Source organism: Brienomyrus brachyistius, chromosome 8, assembly GCF_023856365.1.
Source record: "Brienomyrus brachyistius isolate T26 chromosome 8, BBRACH_0.4, whole genome shotgun sequence".
NCBI lineage: Eukaryota > Metazoa > Chordata > Actinopteri > Osteoglossiformes > Mormyridae > Brienomyrus > Brienomyrus brachyistius.
In genome coordinates this window covers 3,296,530-3,315,826 of record NC_064540.1, presented here as the reverse complement: position 1 = coordinate 3,315,826, position 19,297 = coordinate 3,296,530, and the positions used below count along the sequence as shown (strand labels likewise).

The 19,297-nt window shown below is 41.9% G+C and overlaps 1 protein-coding gene across 3 annotated transcripts in view; it reads left to right on the top strand.

Annotated features, from left to right (window-relative positions):
• grip2b (glutamate receptor interacting protein 2b) overlaps positions 1–19,297 on the top strand; it is a 107,051-nt gene that overhangs the window by 7,895 nt on the left and 79,859 nt on the right. The window contains exon 1 of one of the 3 annotated variants that reach the window (XM_049023866.1): positions 13,072–13,194. The exons of the other annotated variants lie outside the window; for them this stretch is intronic. Within the exon in view, the coding sequence (XP_048879823.1) occupies positions 13,140–13,194 (55 nt within the window). The 5' untranslated portion in view covers positions 13,072–13,139. Of the gene's footprint in view, positions 1–13,071; positions 13,195–19,297 lie in introns of those variants that run through there. 3 annotated transcript variants of the gene reach the window in all.

The following is a 19,297-nucleotide window of genomic DNA, read 5'->3' as shown; positions in this document are numbered from 1 at the left end:
GCTACATTTCTCTCAGAAGGAAACTAAAGACAGAGCTCTCTCAGAGTAGCTCCTGAAATCACAGTGAGTAAGTTGGGAGAGAAGTGCAAATACACTATGAAACAAAAGCACCACAGTGAAGTGTAGGAATGAATAATTACATTGTATTACTATCATTTTCCAACTTCTCTTCTTTTAGTGATGCCACTACAGAAGTCACAGTTCCTCCAGGTCTTCTGGGGCTCCCTGTGACAGAGAAGGTGAAAATGTTCACAGTTACTAAGAATTGAACAGTCAAAGTTTGTATCTTTCCGGCTTGAAGCAGTCTCTAGTGCTATATTTTGGCGTGTGGAATATTTTTTTGTAAATATGTACAGTGGCTGTCATACGTTACCTGGCTGAACCTCTTTTGGGTGATGAAGTTGACTTGAGCCAGCACTGCTAGTTGAGTCCATGAATCCAAAATGAATCCATGAGTTTGTTCAGACAAATAGTAGAAAATGAAAAATAATATTCATACAGTGGAATGATACACAAAACACCACCATTGATATGTACTCCAAAAACATGCAAGCCTAAATTACTTTAACTCCATATCTTACAACGTGAAAGAGCGTGAATATTATTTGTATGTATGTCTGTATCTACAGTATAATGGGAGTAAATAACACGATGAAGCACAGATACGCAAATGACAATGTGACACGTCTGCTGTCCCATAAGAACTTACACAAAAACTGAAAAAAAAACAGTATTGAAGAGTTTGTTGTGACTGAGAAGTACTGTGTGTTTTTGGTAAACGGGTCACATTTTTCATCTCCGAATGTTAACATTACACTTGGATGCAGACTGATATGCTCTGATACGCTGCTTTAGCAGCGATACAGCTGTATGTTTCTGCATGTTCTGCTGCTTGTCAATGTAACTATTGTAAATGTAGCTATTGATGTGTATCGTTACAGCACTAATAGGTAGAAGTATTTTGGATAAAATGCAGTAGAAGTTACAGAATAAACTTGGAACAACATTGTATTTCCCACATGGCCTGGTCACCCCGTCCTCCCCATATAATACCTTCCCCTCCCACACCCCCAACTTCAACAATCTCTACAGTAGCTACCCTATACATTCTCACCACCTCTCCAAACGATCTTTATTAAAAGTCCAACTTTGCGTGACTTGTCTCTATGTAATCAGGTTCACCAGATTTGCGGCTTAGCTGTCCTAACATAATAACGACACTTTATTGATCCCTGTGGGGAAAACTCTTCACCTACCCCATCTTACTCTCCATAATACACAGACACCTATTTAGGTGAGAGCAAGCTTGGCAGCGAAAAGCAGCCACCTACAGTGGCACCCAGGTTACTGGGGCTTAAGGGCCTTACTCAAGGGCCCACAGACTTGACTGTTCTGCTGAGACTGCATAAACCAGCAATCTTCTCATCAGAGGTACAGAGGCTTAGCCCACTGAGCTGCACACTGTCAATTCACAAGTCACACTAAGTAACACTGCTTCAGTTTTGGTGCAATTTGATCCTTTCCAGAGCTTCACCCATACAATGTATCTGTGAAGTTTGAAAAAGATCCATCAAGTACTTTTTTAGTTATTGTGCTAAAGAGAAAGTGTCTGTGATGTGTCAGTCCCAAAATGTATTATTCCCTGTCGGAGGATTAGAACTACAGGTATAAGCTTATTCTAGAATTTCACCTACTACCGGAAGCCTACGTATAACAACAGGATGGCCTGTACAGGACCAGTAGGCATAATTTTTTTTTAAACTGCTCGTCTAATGCAAGGTCTAAACCTAACCCTGGTGCTTATTTCAGGAAGTACAGGGTCCAAGACAGGGTGCACCATGGGTGGTATGCCAGTTGACAGAGAACATACGCAGGGAGCACCCAAACTATGGGCACTTTAGGGGCAGTGATTCCCTTGAACCACTTGTTTGGGACATTGGAAGAATCCTATACATCCTGATACCCAGTAAGCTGTCCAACCATAGGGGCCAGTTTAATGGCAAAATATAATAAGAGCGCTGCAATTTGTTACAACCATGAATATAAAATATAAAATTACTCGGCCCTCGTGGTATTGTCATGGAAGTGATGTGTCAAACAGTGTCTGTTCAGAACATACTCAAGTAAAAACAGGGTTTCTTTGAATTTACTGAAGCTATTAAAAATGAGTACAATTAGTACAGTAGTAGGAGTATAGTACCCCCTTTGTATCATACACAGGAAATTATACTGCAAATGGCAGTTTTATGCGCCGTATTGTGTGACGCGATTTTGTTACTTAATAAAGTCAGCAGTCTTTATTCTAGCTGTGGAGAGATGGAGTTTTTACTGACAGTGTTTCAGCATCAAGGACAGCATCTGAGTCTTTGTTAGACTTATCCAATTGCCTCAAACAAGACAGTGTTTCCCAACCCAGTCTTCGGGGATCCTCAGTCAGTGTACATTTTTGCATCCTCCCAGCTCCCAGCAAAAATGTGGAGTGTCTGGCAAGTAGCTGGAAGGGAGCAAAATGTGGAGTGTCTGGGGGTTTGGGAAACACTGAAATAAGAAATTGAGATGGGAATAGCGCACAATTTCCCTTTCTTCCTTTATCTATCAATTTTCTCCATTTATTGTGAAAAATATTTACTACAGTCTCTGAAACCCAGAGTCATTCTTTAAGTGCAAGTAACAAGCGGCATGCACTGTGCTGTGAAAAATAAGTGATGATCCGTTTTTGAGTCTTTCGCGGCTTTGAAATTTTCTTTTGAGGGTTGAGAACTTACGGTCCTCTTATCTATGACATGGAACAGTTTTCGTTTACACAGTTCAGATGGAGTATTGGAACTGCAGGCAAATTGATTTTCTCACGTATCTGACTTTTTGTTGAGCCTGTACCGATATTGTCTGCCTCAAAAATGTGCCACTGCACGTTTCCAAGTTGGATCAAGAAACGTCTAGGTAGCGAGACTTCCAGTGTTTGTACACTAGCGAAACCCCTGAGTCTGTTGCCAAGTTTCATGAAGCTGCCATTGTTACAAAAAAAAATTATGGCAGAAGAAAATCGTCACCGAGGTGCTAATGCTAATGTCTCATATTTATACCCACAATGCATCACACATTTGGCACCACAGCAAGAAGCACATAAATGTACTGCTTCTGAAAGGTCGCGGCATTACGAATGATATTAAATATAACTACCCCTCTACTTGCCTTTAACTAGACTATCCATTAGCTGTCAAGCAAGTTACTCAAATATTTATGTATTATTAATATTAATATTTATATCTTAGTATTAATATTTCACTAGATGCACAGATTTAACATCTGGCAGATGTTAATAATCCAATATAGAGTGTTTTAATTGTTTGGCACACCTAATCAGGTGTATAACTATACATTATTTGTTTATGGTTATGTCTAGATTGTACAGTCTTAATATGTCATGTTTAGAATAGAAATATGTAAGACATGCTCTATTTATTTCTTTTTTGCTCTGTGACCAATGAGGAATGACGTTTCATCTCACTGTGTCACCATGCATCATGGAGCTGAGACGGCAATAAAAATACTTTGACTTGATGTCCAGTGTTTCTTGTGGTTTTCTGTGAAGCCTTTTATTACAGTGCAGTGTTTTTACAATCTTACTTTCATTCTGGGACCAATCCAGTGGAAACTGCTTTTCCCACTTTCTGTTTAGGAAACAATGATCTAAATGCAACATGGATACATCCACCCAACTTCCACAACTGCTTACCCAACCCTGGAGCCTATAACAGGGGGCAGCTTGGATGAGATCCAGTCTAATACATTCTCATAGAATATGGATAATATAGAGACACCAATACATCTACACCGTTTTTTTTTTTTTTTTTTAACTGTGGGAGTCCAAGTCTCTGGAGGAAGCCCACCTGGGTATGATTCGGACCCTGAGGCTACGGCGACGACAGAGGAGCTGCAAACGTGGATTTGGATAAACTGAAATAAAGACAATCAAGATATAGGGAAAGTCAGAAACTGAAAATAGCTGCTTAATGCTCAGCCAAACTTTTAGGGCTACGACTTAAGTCAGTTTTATATGGAAGAGGAATTCCGAGTTATCATATTGCCAGATAGGGAATGCGTATGGTTTAGGGACTACACCATTGCCGCTGCAGGCACTTTTCCTGTTAGCCAAAAATGGGAAAATTGTTGCATCACTGTGACACCTTAGAAAGTTGCTGCTCGGACACTGCTATTGTATGGGTGAATATCTGGAACTCACCAACTCACACCAAACTGAGGCGTTCACGCAGTGGTAGCAAAGCGAAGATTTGATCTAAGCAGCGTGATGACTCAGAAAGTATGGCTCCTTTTACCACTTCCCCGAAACATGGCATGCATGAAGATCTATGCCTGATTTTATTTTGAGACAATTCACTCCAAAATTGAAGCAGCCATGCTAAGTATCAGCAAAGGAAGTATCTCTAAAAGTATTTGATAGATGGATTTAATGGAACATTGTGTTGTTGATACTTTGAGACTTATTTCATTTTGCGGAGGGAGTAGAGATTAGATGAGGGGGGGGGGACGTCCAGGGAATACATTATCGTTCCAACAACATCACAGTTTTAGCTGTTGTTTCCTTACTGTTAATTTCCAATAGAGGGGAAATGTGTTGGGGGTGGGGGGGGAGTAGTTTGACACTTTGACAGTGTTGAATTGGTTTTGATTGATGACTCTTTGGTAAAAAAAAAACACAATAATGTAATCTGTAATCATTCCTTAAAATTATCATTAACAACGAAGAAATGCTTTGGGTGGCTGTGCTGCGGTTCCATTGTTCTCATGTTTATCATGGATATTTTTTAAAGGTTCAAATATTTTTAAACACTTTGCATCTTAAACCCATGAGATGTTCTTTTTCCAAAGCTGCTCTGTAACTCATTATAGCTTCATCTATTGTTCTTAGCTTATTTGCTTTTATATGCAAAACACACCAGCGTGGATCCACAGGGGAAGGTATTAGTACTTACGCTTTGCTTAATTTGAAACAAGGCACTGAATCACTTGAACGTGCTCTGATGTAGACCAGTAGACAGACGCCCGAATATTGCAAGTATGTCTTAGATCCTAGAACAGCTGGCGGCAATTGAACAATCTTCTCTTACTCCCGCTCACATTCGTGACAGGCCACTCGACTTTCAATCCCCCCAGTAGCTTAATGGTTTTTACAATTTCAAGGAAAGGAGTTGTAATAAAACCTTGAGTCGCCTGTTGAGTTTCTGCAACAATAGTTTGGGAGAATCTCTGTAACTCTTGTTATCCAGAGCCATCTATTCCAGCCCCTATGTCGAGTATAAAATGATGTTTTTGGTTGGTAACCCAGACCATACCGCTATCTTCTCCCCCGAGAAATCCTATCATGTAAAGTGTTTGGTATTGCTTTGCTTTTGTTGTCCCCAGGGAAAGAAAAAATATAATTTTATCTGTGTCCCAGACAAGAGGTGCTGATCGATATCTGGCTTTCCTCAGTTGCTTAACTGACTCCCTAAGCATAATTTGGATCACATTATTACTGACCAGACTTAATCCATTAAGATTGTGGGTGCCCGTGGCAATCTTCCATTTCTGGAGGACTGGGCCGATGAGCAGAGCGCGTTGATGTTTTGTACCTGCCTTGTCGTCTGCGATTTGTATTTATTGTCGTGTTTTGATTTGCTTTGGCCATGATAATCTGAACCACAGTGCTGATGCTGACCCCATAATCTCTGCCTGTTAATTTCATTTCCTTCTTATTCCTGAAGCAGCAGCCAAGAGGGGGGCAGATTGTTGTTCGTCTGTTTTGTTTGCAAGTGAGCTTTTTAACCTGTGTATTGGCTGCACCCTACACAGGTACCATGAAAAGGATCCTCGGGCCTTTACACCCACGTCCCCACTCAGTACATCCTCACACACGTATATACTTTGCTCCATCACATATTGAAATTTGGCCACCACAGTTGAAGATTTTTGTGCCATTTTTCTAATTTGGAAGATCTATGCATGCTGTACGTTTTTGGGAATAGGTAGTTTTTCCGACGTGCATGTAGTTCTAAGGTTCAGAACTACAGTTCTGAATTTTCAAAAACCTGAAAGTGAATGTATAATGAAGCAGATATGCCAGTATGCTTCAGTGGTGCAGTTCTTGGCTTATTTAGGTGGAATTATATACATTTGTAAATGGTATTCTGTGTGGGTACTTTTGCCATACACGTTACATTTTTACTGGACTGTATATAATTTATAATGATATTTCTCTGAACCACACGTAAAGTTATCTTGTCTCCATTATATCAGTAATTTGTGGACAAACCGTCTTTCCAAATGCACTAATTCAATAATTTATTGATTCAATATTTACTTCCATGGACTTTTCAAGCAGATCACTGCAGGAAACTCAAGAGGTGGGTATCAATGTATATAAAAACATAAATCGTGGTGAGCTCCAGAGTAATTTAAGGTGACGTTTTTAAATTGTCTGTTCAAAGCTTTTATAAATCTGCATGCAATACATAAACAAGTTTTTTTTTTTTGTAAATTGCAAAAACTCGAGGGAAATGCGGTTTTTCATATAACGGATTTCTGTCGGTGGTTAACATTAATTACTTTGCTATGGTCTTCTGTAGTGGCCCCCCCACCCCCGAACCCTCTACTGACGAACAGAAGCGGAGCGCAATGAAGTGACAGTGGGCCGCCTGAAAGCGCTCCTCGCCTCCGCGCTCTTATCACCGGCCTTAAAGGTGATGGAAAAACCACGGGTCTCATTTGTAAGTGCGAGAAGGAAACGGGGAAGAGCAGAGCCAGAGACAGGCAATTATTTCTGAGTGAGTAGTAACAGCAAAACATAAATCGCACCCGGTCCGCTTTGAAGCATATTAAACAGGTGAAGCAGCGAGATGTATCGGCACACAGCTGGGCGTATCCGCCGTGGTATGTGGGATTAGATCTGAGGAGGGTCGATCTGGAACCTCGGCTGGCCATTGCGGGCCGTCCTGCTACCTACTGAAACCGCAGTAATATATCTTTAACACTTGCAGATAAGACATGAATCCGAGGAGGGATTCAATTTCGTCTTCCCCCTCCCAAAGCCAGTGCATTACCGTTTCTGGTTCTCTATAGGTTGAGACAGTTTCCTGCCGTCATTTTTTTTTATTTTTTGCAATTACAGGTGTATTTCCATTATGAGGGACGCTGTGGAAAGGATCTCCCTTTTCTGTTCAGATTCCCGTATTGTTCAGGTTTCTAATCCGCTCCTCATGCAGCAATAGCTGTACTGGGTCTGTTGGTATAGCAACCTTAAAAAGAGAATTATAACACTGAGCAAGATACACACAGTTTGGGGCAGATTGCATCGAATTAAATTAATCTCTGTTTTTAAGCTACCTGATATGTCAATGAAAAGCTATAGGTTGTGGGCATTTGTTTTTATCATCATCATTATCATTATTATTATTATTATAAACATTTTAAATTGTTGCTGGCTATGGCGCTGCTGTTTTGGGTTTTAATTGCTGTTGCTTTGCGTTGCATCAGTTAGACGGTTCTGATTTCGCGTGAGGGGGAGGGAGACATGAAGAGAGGAACTGGGGACCGTCCGGCCGGCGGCGTGTGAACCAAGGCCCGGCACCGCGAGCTGCCGAGGCTGGAGACGCTCCAGCGCACGATGTCGGAGGACCGAGTCCTGAGTGTCCGCCTACCTCCTATTTTTCCCGATCTGTGATGCAGCACTCTATAATAATCTCCCCCTTTAATCACAGAGAAGCGAAATCCTCCAGCAATGGTAATCAATAGGCGTCTCTCCTGAATTGTTCAGCTCAGGTCCCGACCATAGTCCTGACCTCACTGTGACTGAACAACTTTTGTCCATTAACACTGATAACTGATACCCTCTAAGGTCTAGAGAAACAACCCAGGGGGATGTAGCTGGAGAGGTGCTACATGGACTTAGCAAGCTGATTTGTTTCTCTTTACCTAAGGATGGTATTTTTTCTTTAAGTCTGGGGTTTGTGAGGGATGTACTTGATGACGTCATTATTTTGTATTCTTTTATTCTTACTAACTGGTAGTTATGGACTTTTTAACTGGTGATAATGGGACAGCATTTGTTTACAGATAAAGATAAGTAACCCAACACAGGGTAAGGCTTTGGAGTAATGTTACTCAACAGTTTGCCATTAATCTTTCTAAATGGGGGAAAATAATAATAATGATAATAAAATCTTGCAAACACTTAAAGCCCTCAAAACTACATACTGACCTTAACTTCTAAAATCAGTTGTGACATGACCTGGGTGTGATTACTCATATTTATGTTGCTAGTCATCAACACTTATCCCTCTTGCTCCACTGGTATTTTATTTTTATATTTTACAAAGATGCTGTATTTATGTCCCCCACTGGTGTATTGTTATGGAATTAGCATAATTTTCTTCAAATGCCCCACGTGACCAGCGAGCACTGAAACTCTGCGGGAGAATATTAGTAGTAAAATGCTTTGGTGTGTCACGATATATTAAACACTTTGTGTTATAGTAGGTCTGCAAAGTAAGCTACAGTGCTATTAGTCATTATTAGTCGTTTATATGCTGCTTAAGATGCATATTAGCGCGTACTGCAGGATTCGGTTGACCCGAGGAAGTTACGGAAGTTTGGAAGCAGCTCCGAAGTTGATGGCCAATCCTCATGTTCTGTATTTTCAGGACACTGCTAGTAATTCTAAAATTAAACACAACATCTTTATACAACATAGCTTGGAGTTAATCTTATTAGGGAAATGATCCAAGCATTGCATTCCGTGCATGCTTACACATCTTTTAATTGCAGGTTGTCTGTCATCAGATGTTAACGTTTGCCCTCAATGTACTGGCAACCCGAAGAAACGATCCCTTGGATGTCACATGCCGCCGCGTCCTTAGGAAGCTGAAGTACACTGGAGTAAATGATCAGCTTGTTTGTGGGCGGAGCTGTTACTGTCAGGAAAATCAGCCACAGTGGATTTATGACTGATACAGTAACTCTGCTGTGGGAAGCGGGAAATCATGGTAAAGACCTGATGGTTTGAACATCACATAACTAGTTGGTGATTTTGTAAATTTACCTTCAGCTAACATAACTGATGTTGTGTTCTTGAACAGCAATAAACCTTTGAAAGCATTTTGTTAGTCTATATAAATTTGAGCTTGCCACTGGGGAACCCGAACACCCAATCAGGAGACAGAGCGTTCCGGTTTAATGCTCTCTATTTTGCATGCCAGGAAATGTTAAGGACTGAGGTCGAGGTCTAATGTGAATTTGCCTGCTTTAGCCTGAAGCTGGGCTTTAGGCTGGAACAATGTGAAGGATAGCAGTGTCTAGGTTCTGGAAGCTTACTAGAAAGTTCCAGAATCAGCAGATGGTTCGAACTTGAAAAGATTAAGATACTGCCCCAACCACATTGTCAGTAATCTTCATAGTAAAATATAAATAAAATAAGCTAAAAGACAATCAAACACAGCTTCTCATCTGTGTAGGCCTACTTCTTAGGGTCTTAGGAATGAACCTTTTAATTGGACCCGATGAGCTAAAGTACCCTCAATACTCCTAGTACACGGTTGGTGAAAATCAGCCCCAAATGGGAAACAGTCAGCTTTCAAAAACTGTTGTCAGTTCCGTTTGTAGAACAGCCATGTTCTTGAATGCCATGGCTTGGCATTTGTCACGTCCAGAATGTTCTGAATAGCATGTTCAGCCCAAGCTTTGATTTGATTGACTTTGAATTGCAACATGTACAAAGTGGAAACAGATGATCTCTATTTTCAGTGGACACCAGGTCGTACTTTGATTTCTGATTTTTTTTCCTTCGTAAAGATTAAGTATTGGTGGAGTGGTGACTCTGAGGCTAGGGATCTGTGCCAGCAACTGAAAGGTTGCTGGTTCAAATCCCATGAATGCCCGGAGTGATTCTACTCTGTAGGGGCCCTTCAGCAAGGCCCTTATTGCTCCATCCTGGGTATGACGTTAATCTACATCCAGCCCTGTAAGGAGGTCCTCCAACTTACAGGGAAAATTTGGGGGTTGGTGGCAGGATTGGCACTCCAGCCACTGGAAAGAACTCACACTGTTCCTTTTGGGCTAGTGTGGTGCTGAGGTGTCACCCACCACGTGGCTGCACTCGGGTTCTCGTCCCTGAGGTGATTTGTCATGGGTGGGTGCAGGAATATGCTGTAATCAGTGCACGCTCCTTACCTCTTAAAGATCAGCAGGTTCTAGGTTGTGATTTAGGTATGAAGTTGATTGAAGAGTTGCCTTGTGCAAAACTGTTGATGCTTACTATCTGGTAACTATATAATGTCCAAAGTTTTTTTTTAATTATTATTTTGATTAAATTTGCTTGTGATAAAAAAAATATAAAATTTAAATTAAATGTGGACTCTTCATTTTAAGCAAATTTATTCTGCAACATATGTATTACATAAAGCTGGCTACAAATTGCATTATGACACTGAAGTTGCTATTAGATTAATTATATAACAGTATGTGGCTTTGCAGCTTTAAGAACCTCTATAGTGGATATGTGAGTTTTGTCAAAAATTGCTTATCAAGATTGAGATTTTGTTTTCCATTGCATTCGGTTGAAAAAATGTTTGGCCTTTCTGTACAAAAAAATTGTGTTCTTGGCTTGAGGTAAGATCAGATATGAATGTTTTCCATTGAACAAATGTTATGTATTTTTCCTTGCCTTATTTTTTATCTGTGTGTGTGTGTGTGTGTGTGTGTCCTTCCCTTGTGCCCTATGCTTTCTTGGATAGGCACCAGGATTACAGGATTAAATCTTTGGAAGGTTGACAGATGGGTGTATGAATGCTACATCTCTGGAAGAATGTATTTCTAAGAAAAAAATCCAGTATCCCTCACAGATTCCTTCTGGAACATGTCTAGGACTTCTGAGGTTGATTAAACAGCTCAGGGATATCTTCGAGAAAAATGGCGGCATGTTATTCGAGTGATATATTACTCGAGTGAACACGATAACAAGTGTGAAAGAAGTATATGTTACGGTCTTTGAACTTCCTGTTGGTTCTCAGGTCATCTGCTAATGCTTGACCAACTTGCTTGTAGTAATGCTGCATATCCGCTACCTTCTAGGCCAGTGAAGGTTTTTGCGGCTTACAGGAATCAAAGCAATGTTCACCCAGCACATCACAGACAAAGGGGACAGAGCTCGGGGTGGTATGAATCTAGAAAAAAAGACAGACATCTAAAGAAATCGAGACTGTGGCTCTGGCAGTTTCAGCAAGGCTAAGCGGGTCTTAAACGGTCTTCACTTTAGATTTAAATGTTCAGATATAGTGGGGATCTGTTGCAGACTCTTTAAACTTCTTTAATTCAAAAGCCCTGTAGCTTGAAGGTTTTACTGCCAAGGCTTTTATTTATTAAACTGTAAGACAAACTACTTTCTGTGAATCTGGAGTGCTGTCCCATTCATACACATCAGTTCGATCAGTAAGATTGGGGAAACCTTTCATGCCTTATAAAGAAGAAAGAAAAAAACGAAGCCCAATTTGAACTCGGAAAAGTCGAGACGACTCGAGAAGCTGGACGCAGTTGTTCTTTTTGCTGTGGAGTTGGTGTGATTTGTTGTCCCGGAAAGGAAGACACAATGACTTGATGTCATACAGTTGAATACATTCATTTGTTAGTGTTTTTAGAGTGACAGCTGAACATCTCCCTAAGAAGGCTATAGACGTTGCTAGAAGGCCTGATTGAGAAGCCAATTTCTAAGCAAATTGTTCAGCTCAAGAATGAAAATGAATCTTTTATGACTTCCCTAGAAGTGAGAAGAACACCCGGTCCCAAATCAAATCTCTGAATACCAACCTTTTCAGACCTTGCAGCACTTGTTAGATCAGAATCGATGATAACTGGGTAGGAGGTACCCCACAGACACTATTGCATGAGGAATTATAGGATGGGGTTACCCCAGAAGCCAATGTGCATGAGAATAGGGAAATCTGCTAGCTGTAACAGCACATGCCTTGAGGTTTCTAGGGGGCGTACTGCTGTCGTGGTACTTTTTATGCTCCACACTGGATAAATCTATCTGTGTTGGAAGTCACCCTTTATGAGCTAACGGTACACAATGCCACATTTTGTTATTTTTTTGCATGTGAATGATTTTCTAAGGTTAGCACCAAATTCACACAACTAGGGTAAGGTTTCCTGTGTGTTCCTTTCAAAGATTTTACATATTGTGTTATGGTATAGCCTTAGTAGGCCTTGAAACACAGTTTGGGGAATTAGCCAAGTGTTCATTATTGGAACTAATTTTCACATATAGGAAATGCCTTTTTGCATTATTGTGATGTTTTTAAACAAAGTGAATGAATTAGAGGGTTGGGGGGGGCAGTCTATCCTTCACATTCATTACAGGTTTCTCCCTAATTAGCATGTTTTGTTCTCTCCGGTCCTCGTTAGTGACACGTTTTAGGAGAATGTGGCCTAATTAAGGCCGACGGAAATGCCCCAGTTATGGGCTTTGAGTCCAGTCTGGCAGTTAAGATTAATCACATTGTCTTTGAGTTGTCTATCAGCTAAAAAAGGAGAAATCTAATTGCTGTCTTTCCATGTACGGTGTCTGATCTGTACGTTGTGTGTTTTTGCGCTTCTGTCCGTCGTTCTTCCTAAAAGGGGGAGAATAGTGAGGGAGGAAGAGGGAGAAGCGGAGAGCAGAGCGAGCAAGCGAGACAAAAGGCGTATAAATCATGTGCTGGTTGGAACAAATGATTAGTATACCTTGGAGGGTGAGCAGTCCTTTTCTCCTCTTCTGACACTTTATGTAACCCCTCCCCCCATCATGGACTCCCGTATCTAAGCGGCTGGACAGTCTCCTCCAGCTACGACAGAGATTTAATGTGTAGGAGGAAAGTGGGGTGGGGGCAGAGAGATTATGGGCAGGGAGCCCGCCTTCTCCCCCCCCGCACCACCCCTCCCCGCGGTGACCAGAATCCGGGAACGATCCGCTAAGCACCATGTGACTGGCGGAGCCGCTCCAGATCACCCCCCGCCCCCCCCCCCCCCCCCACCCCGCCTCGGTTTTACGTTCCTTTTTTTTTTTAACAATGAATGCATGAGGGCAGAAGGAGGAGAGGAAGACAGGGGAGATGTTTTCCGTTTCACTGAAGTGCCGGCTGGGGGTCATCAAGCGGCGGACCAAGGGTATTGTGCAATGCACCACTTTTAAATGAGCTTTTTGTGTTCTCGTGTGGTCGCTCTGGGAGGGGGGGAATCGCTCTGAGCTGGCTGTACCTGGGGGCTTCTTCCCGTTTGGTTACTAAGGTACCCCTTAACAGCCGTACCTCCGATCTTAAGAGGTGATGCTTTGCTCTCTGTCATGTGCTTGTCTGTCCGTCTCAAGTAGATGCCACTGATTTAGTATTTTTTTTTTTGTCATGCGTGTGGTGTGCGCTGCGATCTCTTGCGAGTGCATGGTGCTCTGGAGAATTCCCAAAAATTGAGTGCGTCCGGCTCAGTCTAGAAAGAGCTGAGAGACCTCGCCGGATGTCGCCGTGCATGTAATTAATGGCGTGTAATTAGAAGCATCGACGAGCAGCTGAAGTTTGGGGTCCAAACTCAACTCGTCAAATGATAATGAACAGGGTTACGTCCCGTGCAGAAAACAGAAATGTATCGGCGGCAGACAAGCAGTGTGGACAATTTGGATTTATTTCCAAAAGATAGGTGATCACAGAAATGCTGTGGTTTGATGTATTGTGTGCCTGCTTTTATTTTTTTAAAATAGTGAAGTACTTCCCAGATTCCTTTGCCACAGATCCATCGTTGTCCTTTTGGTTAAAGTTTCGCTTTATGATGAAGTTGCAGAAAATTTTGGCCAGCAGTGGCGGTTCGAAAATCAGCACTTCTAGTTCAAACTTGCTATTGGAGGGCAGGTGCATTTTGGTAATACTTGGTCTGAAAGTCTCAAAGACCATTTTAGATACTGATTTAAGGCAGTCTGACGTAGACATTAGCATGCAGGATGTTGTTAGTATGTTATCCTAGGATGCTTTGAAAAGTCGCCATATGAGAAAAGCAGCAGATTAATTCATCTATATAAATAAAACTTGAACATGATTCTATTTTTAATGCTATGTTGTGTGTATCCATAAATAAACAACAATCCAAATACCGGAATATGATATATACTGTTTTGATGTTACTTACTCTAGCTTGTATGTATTCTGTATCACAACAGACATTCTGTACTGAGATAGCAAGACAATATTTATTTGTTCTTATATTGCAGATATATTGGTACCAGGTTTTCTGTAATAAGCTGTATATATAAACTGTATATATTTTTTCTTGGTTCCTCTCATGTTACTTCTGCAGTCAATAGTGTGCTTTCAAACTGCACAGATCAACTCAAAGCCAAGTTTATCTGTTAGCTATGGATAAAAATGCAGTTTATGGAGTGTTTTTCAATCCAGCACCCCACATTTTACCTTGTGTTTTCCAAAATTCCAGTTATTTGTTAATTCAAACCCACGAATAATTTATCATGGATCCAATCAAATGCTGTTAATGTTTTTTTTATTAGTTTAATATTATTATTATACTGATATCATTGAGACACTTTGTGTTTAACTTCTGCCTGTTCATATGAACTTGGAGGGGATAACGGTGTTTTAATTTATGCAGCTGCCAAGATGGCTTAAAGTGTATTAAACTTTGGTGGAGTGTGGAGGTATTTAATCCCTCCTGCGGGCTTCCAGTGCTTCTGGCCATCGCCCATGGTTACCTTTGATTTCCTGGGTGCGGTCAAACGCAGAACATTAACATGCCGTAAGAATGTAAGATCCTCCCGCTGTGTGCAGCTCGGAGCGTCAGCATCACACAAGCGGCACCGTTTGATGGTTCAGGATTTCCCAGAATGCATTGAGACTTGTGTGGATGTGGGGGTGAAAATTGTTACTTTGAGTTTACCGCCTACGTTTCAAGCAAAAAAAAAATAAGTCAAATCAAACTGGAGTCACTGTCGCTGTGGTGTCATTCTCGGGGCTTTGTGACAAGGGTCTTTTTTTTATTTGCATCATCTGTGTTGATTCTGTTGTGCGTAAAAGAAGCGGTTTGTTCTTGTTCTGAGTGCAACTTAGAACCGTGACGGTTCTATGTTACTGCCAAACTCACCTTATGGGTCTTGCAAAGAACCACGACAGTAACACAGCATGTGAACTTAGAGTTTCAAAGCCCAACGCCTTGTGTTTCTGTAAATGTAATTATTATTATTTTATGTCGGCTCTTTCTCTGACTGGCATTATGATTTTCATGGTTGCTTTGAAAAAAATTCATTACTGTTGAGATTACTGTTGAAATTATGTTCAATTGAATTTTCCCCAAAGCTGTTAACGAAGATTTAACAAGAACAACAGTATGTAGGACTGATGCAACAAATTTTGATATTATATGAAAATAAGCTGCAGATTTAGAGAAAAGGCAGCGAGGAAACACACTTACAGTTGTTGTTCGCGGATGAAACTCTGAAGCTCCGAGACCAGCTACCCAGGCAGCTTTTCCTCTAGGCAGCTTAAGCTGCTACAAGCAATGAAAAGGCATGTTTGCTAAAGGCCATTATGATAAACCCGTAATGGCCCAGTTTAATCAGGGTCTCAATTTTTACATCCTGTGGTCATTAAACCTGTTTCATGCAAGATTAGTATTCACAGCCAGATTGTTTAAAGTTATATAAAAGCGTCACACAAAATGAATTTTCATGTATTTCATGTATTTCTCGAATCAAAATTTGTGAAGCCCATTTAAAAAAAATAATAATGTTTTTTGCACATGCAACATTTTTGTGCAAAAAATTCAAAATTCCTCCCTGAAGAATTGCCACGAAAGGAAGCGTCCCGAAAGTTCGGTATCTGCCACCGAGAGCCGGATTGATAGACACCACACTGAGCTTGATATACGTCACAGGGCGAAGCTGACAGCTGACATCCTGATGATCGCCTCTGACTCCTGTGGATTGGAAATTGCTGCACTTGTTAGTGGAGGGGAAAGAACTACAGTATGCACATGATCTCAGCCAGCTTTCTGCCTGAAGTCTCTGCTGCGGCCGTGTGAGAAGAGCCATTCACGGAGGCCGATGTCCATTTGATCCTTTCAGATGGGCCTTTATTACCATCTTTTACTAGGCTGCGGGATCCTACTGCTTCTCCTTTATACAGCCATTGTGGTCATAACTTCGGGTCCCTCTCCAACTGTGTTTTTCAGCGCACTGTGTGTGGGGGTGAGAGGCATTGGAGACTGGGGAGTGGCGTTTTATATATAAGATATTATGGACCATATATAAAAAGGCTTTGGTAAAAGGGGTGAAGAAGCATGTCTTTCTCCAATCAGTGATACAGGGGGAGTTTTAGCGTGGATCCGATCATTCTAGGGGCAGCCAGTCCCTGCTGGCTGTCAGTTCTCGAGGGCAGAGAAAGCATCCTTACTTACCCATTCCTTGTACTCCAACCTTCCTGCTAGCTTGGGTTTAAGATGTGCTGAATAAGTGAGTCTCAGCCCCCGGTTGGTGCAATTAGCGGCCTCCAACCGCGCCCGTTTAGCATTCCTCCTTGGTGGTTTCCGGACCGCCCGGGAGGAAGCCTTCGTCGTGGTCTGTCTGCATGGTGCTGATCGCCCCCTGCTGGTGCGCGGTAAATTTCCTGTCATGCCACAGCTGGTGACTTACCATAATCCTAAACTGTGTCATGCAAAAAAATATCACCTAAACTTGTAATTTGTTTTTTGATCATTCATAGTCCAATCGCTTACCCTGATCATGGTTGGGGGGGTTAAGTCACACTAATATTGACTGCGTGGTTCCCTTCATTCAGTATGTCTTGAATACACTGAGTGTTTTAATTTGTTTCTTTGTGAAACATAAGGACCCCCCCCCCCCCCCAGTGAATAAGGTTATATGTTTTTTTTCAAAGATTTTATTTTTGGCATATGAACAGTGGCCCCTGCAGAAACATTTGATTGGGGAGGCCATCAGGGGCCAGTTATATTGATGGGGGTGCCAAAGGGGGGGTTGTTGTTTCTGGTCCCATTGATGAAAGGGAAATGAGGGAGGAAGCATACTGATTTCGTGGGGGTTGTTGGGGGGGGGATTGTTTTCAGCCCAATTTATTTATTTATGAAGGCAACAGGAGTGGCTATATGTTTTGTACAGGTGCCCGTGACTCCATTGGCCGCCCCCCCCAGAAGAGCTCATGGCTGTCAGCATCCTCCCTTCTGTCCAACACCTTTACTCTCCTGCTCAGTTCAATGCTCCAGCCTTTGTGGTTCTGGTCTGTGCATCTTGACCTCTCGTCGTCTCTGACCCAGGCGCTGACCCAGACAGCCAGCATGTCACCTGACTGAGGACAACCCTGCGCTAATGCCAACCAATAGGGGCCTGCGATTCCTGTTCCTGTATTTGTATCGGCTAGTCTGTTGGGTTCATGCAGTACTAAGTGCCCCTCTGCTGATTATTGATAAGCAGATATTTATATACATTTCATTTTAAATGCGTGACGTACAAATCATTTTAAATCTCTGAAGTAAGTGACGTTGTTCACATGACTTGTGCACTGCATAACGGATGCTGTTTGCACTTGTTGGCCTCTGGAGCCAGCTGATACCTGGCAAGATCATTTTCAATTATTCATTCATTCATATTTTCCATGCCTGTTTGTTTTATGCTGGCTCATGGGGCTCTGGAGCCTGAACAGGCACAAGGCAGGGAATAGCCCAGGATGGGGTATCATTCATACCTATGGACAATTAGGCAACTCCTGTTCAATTTTAGTATGTTTAGCATGTTTTTGGACTGTGGAGCGACACTGGAGTACCCGGAGGAAATCCCGCAACGACGTGAGGAGAACACGTAAACTCCTCACACGTAGAACTGGGGCAGAGAATCGAACCCTAGTCACTCGAGGTGTGAGACAATCATGCTAATTTTGATTAATTACTTAAAACAGGCTAAATCCCGTGTTCCAATTAAACATAAGGAATAGCTGATTGCTGTGAGGTTGTAGCTGTTAACAGGATTGCTCAACTGAATGACAATCCCTGCTAAAGTGCCGAAGGACCTGGATTTAAGCCCCAGGTTGAGGGCGATGTGCGGCTCAGTCATAGGCAGTTTGTCGGTTCAAATCCCCACTTAGGCAGAATGATTTCAACACTGGGTGCTGAGGCAAAGCTTTTAACCTTCACTTTCTCCAGTGACTGACTCTGTTCTCTCAACAGTGTCATTTTGTATAAAATTTGTGAATTTTTATGGAATTTTTATTCTGACGGTTGAGGATGATATTTTATATAATCCATCAGGTAAATGTCAAATTCAGCATTTGCGCTATTGCCTGCTAGGTGTCGATTCAGGGGTAGGAGTGTAGAGGTGTGTGTTTGTCAGGGGTGGGGAGGTGGTCCCCCCCCCCACCCCCGATCCTGCATACCTGTTCCTGACGAGGGGCGTGGAATCCCCACGGACCTGCATGTTTGGGATGCTAGCGGGTTCGAGCGGTTCTGGTGTTTCCGTGATCAAAGTCCTTCCGATGTCAGAGGGGCCGCCTTGTTGACTTGTCCGCCTCCGCTCAGAGCCATGAATTTTTGATCCTGTCAGTGTCGTAGCTTGACACAACTAGTGCATGTTGGCAAATTGCATGTAATGGCAATTAGAGGAAGAGGAAAGGAAATTTGTCTGTGGATGCGAGATATTCTGTTATTAAATTACGTTTTCACTTACCTAATGCCCATGTGTACAGCAATACAGAAGGCTGGACCTGGCAAAAGGTAAATATCTGTAATAAAAAAATCATCAGAGGTGATGGCGTTAATGGCATGGGGCAGTAATTAATTAGAGAATATGTTAAGAGGCAAGTCTACCGTTTGTCGCAGGATACAATGTGCTTGCACCTTGTCAAATCAGTCTGACAGTAATATTTCTTTCAGATGGAAATTAGGGCTTAGGGATAAAGCGATAACGATAATTATCATGTTTCAATTTCCTTCGATAAAAGTTCGATATCATTTATGACCCAATTTAATGATTTCACTCTTTTGTGATTGCTTGCCAGGACCGTAAAAACACAAACAGGTGATTCATTGAATAAATAAGGGAATGTGATAGGGCAGGCATGCAGAGGAAAGACACCACAGTCAAGACAACACAGTCAAAACAGCAGGGCAGCTCACCGTGAAGAGCAAGTAAATCCAAAGCAACCCATCCAATAAGGGTAATGCAGCAAAATCCAAAACAAAAATGTACAGTAAAATTCGGTCCATGAGGAAT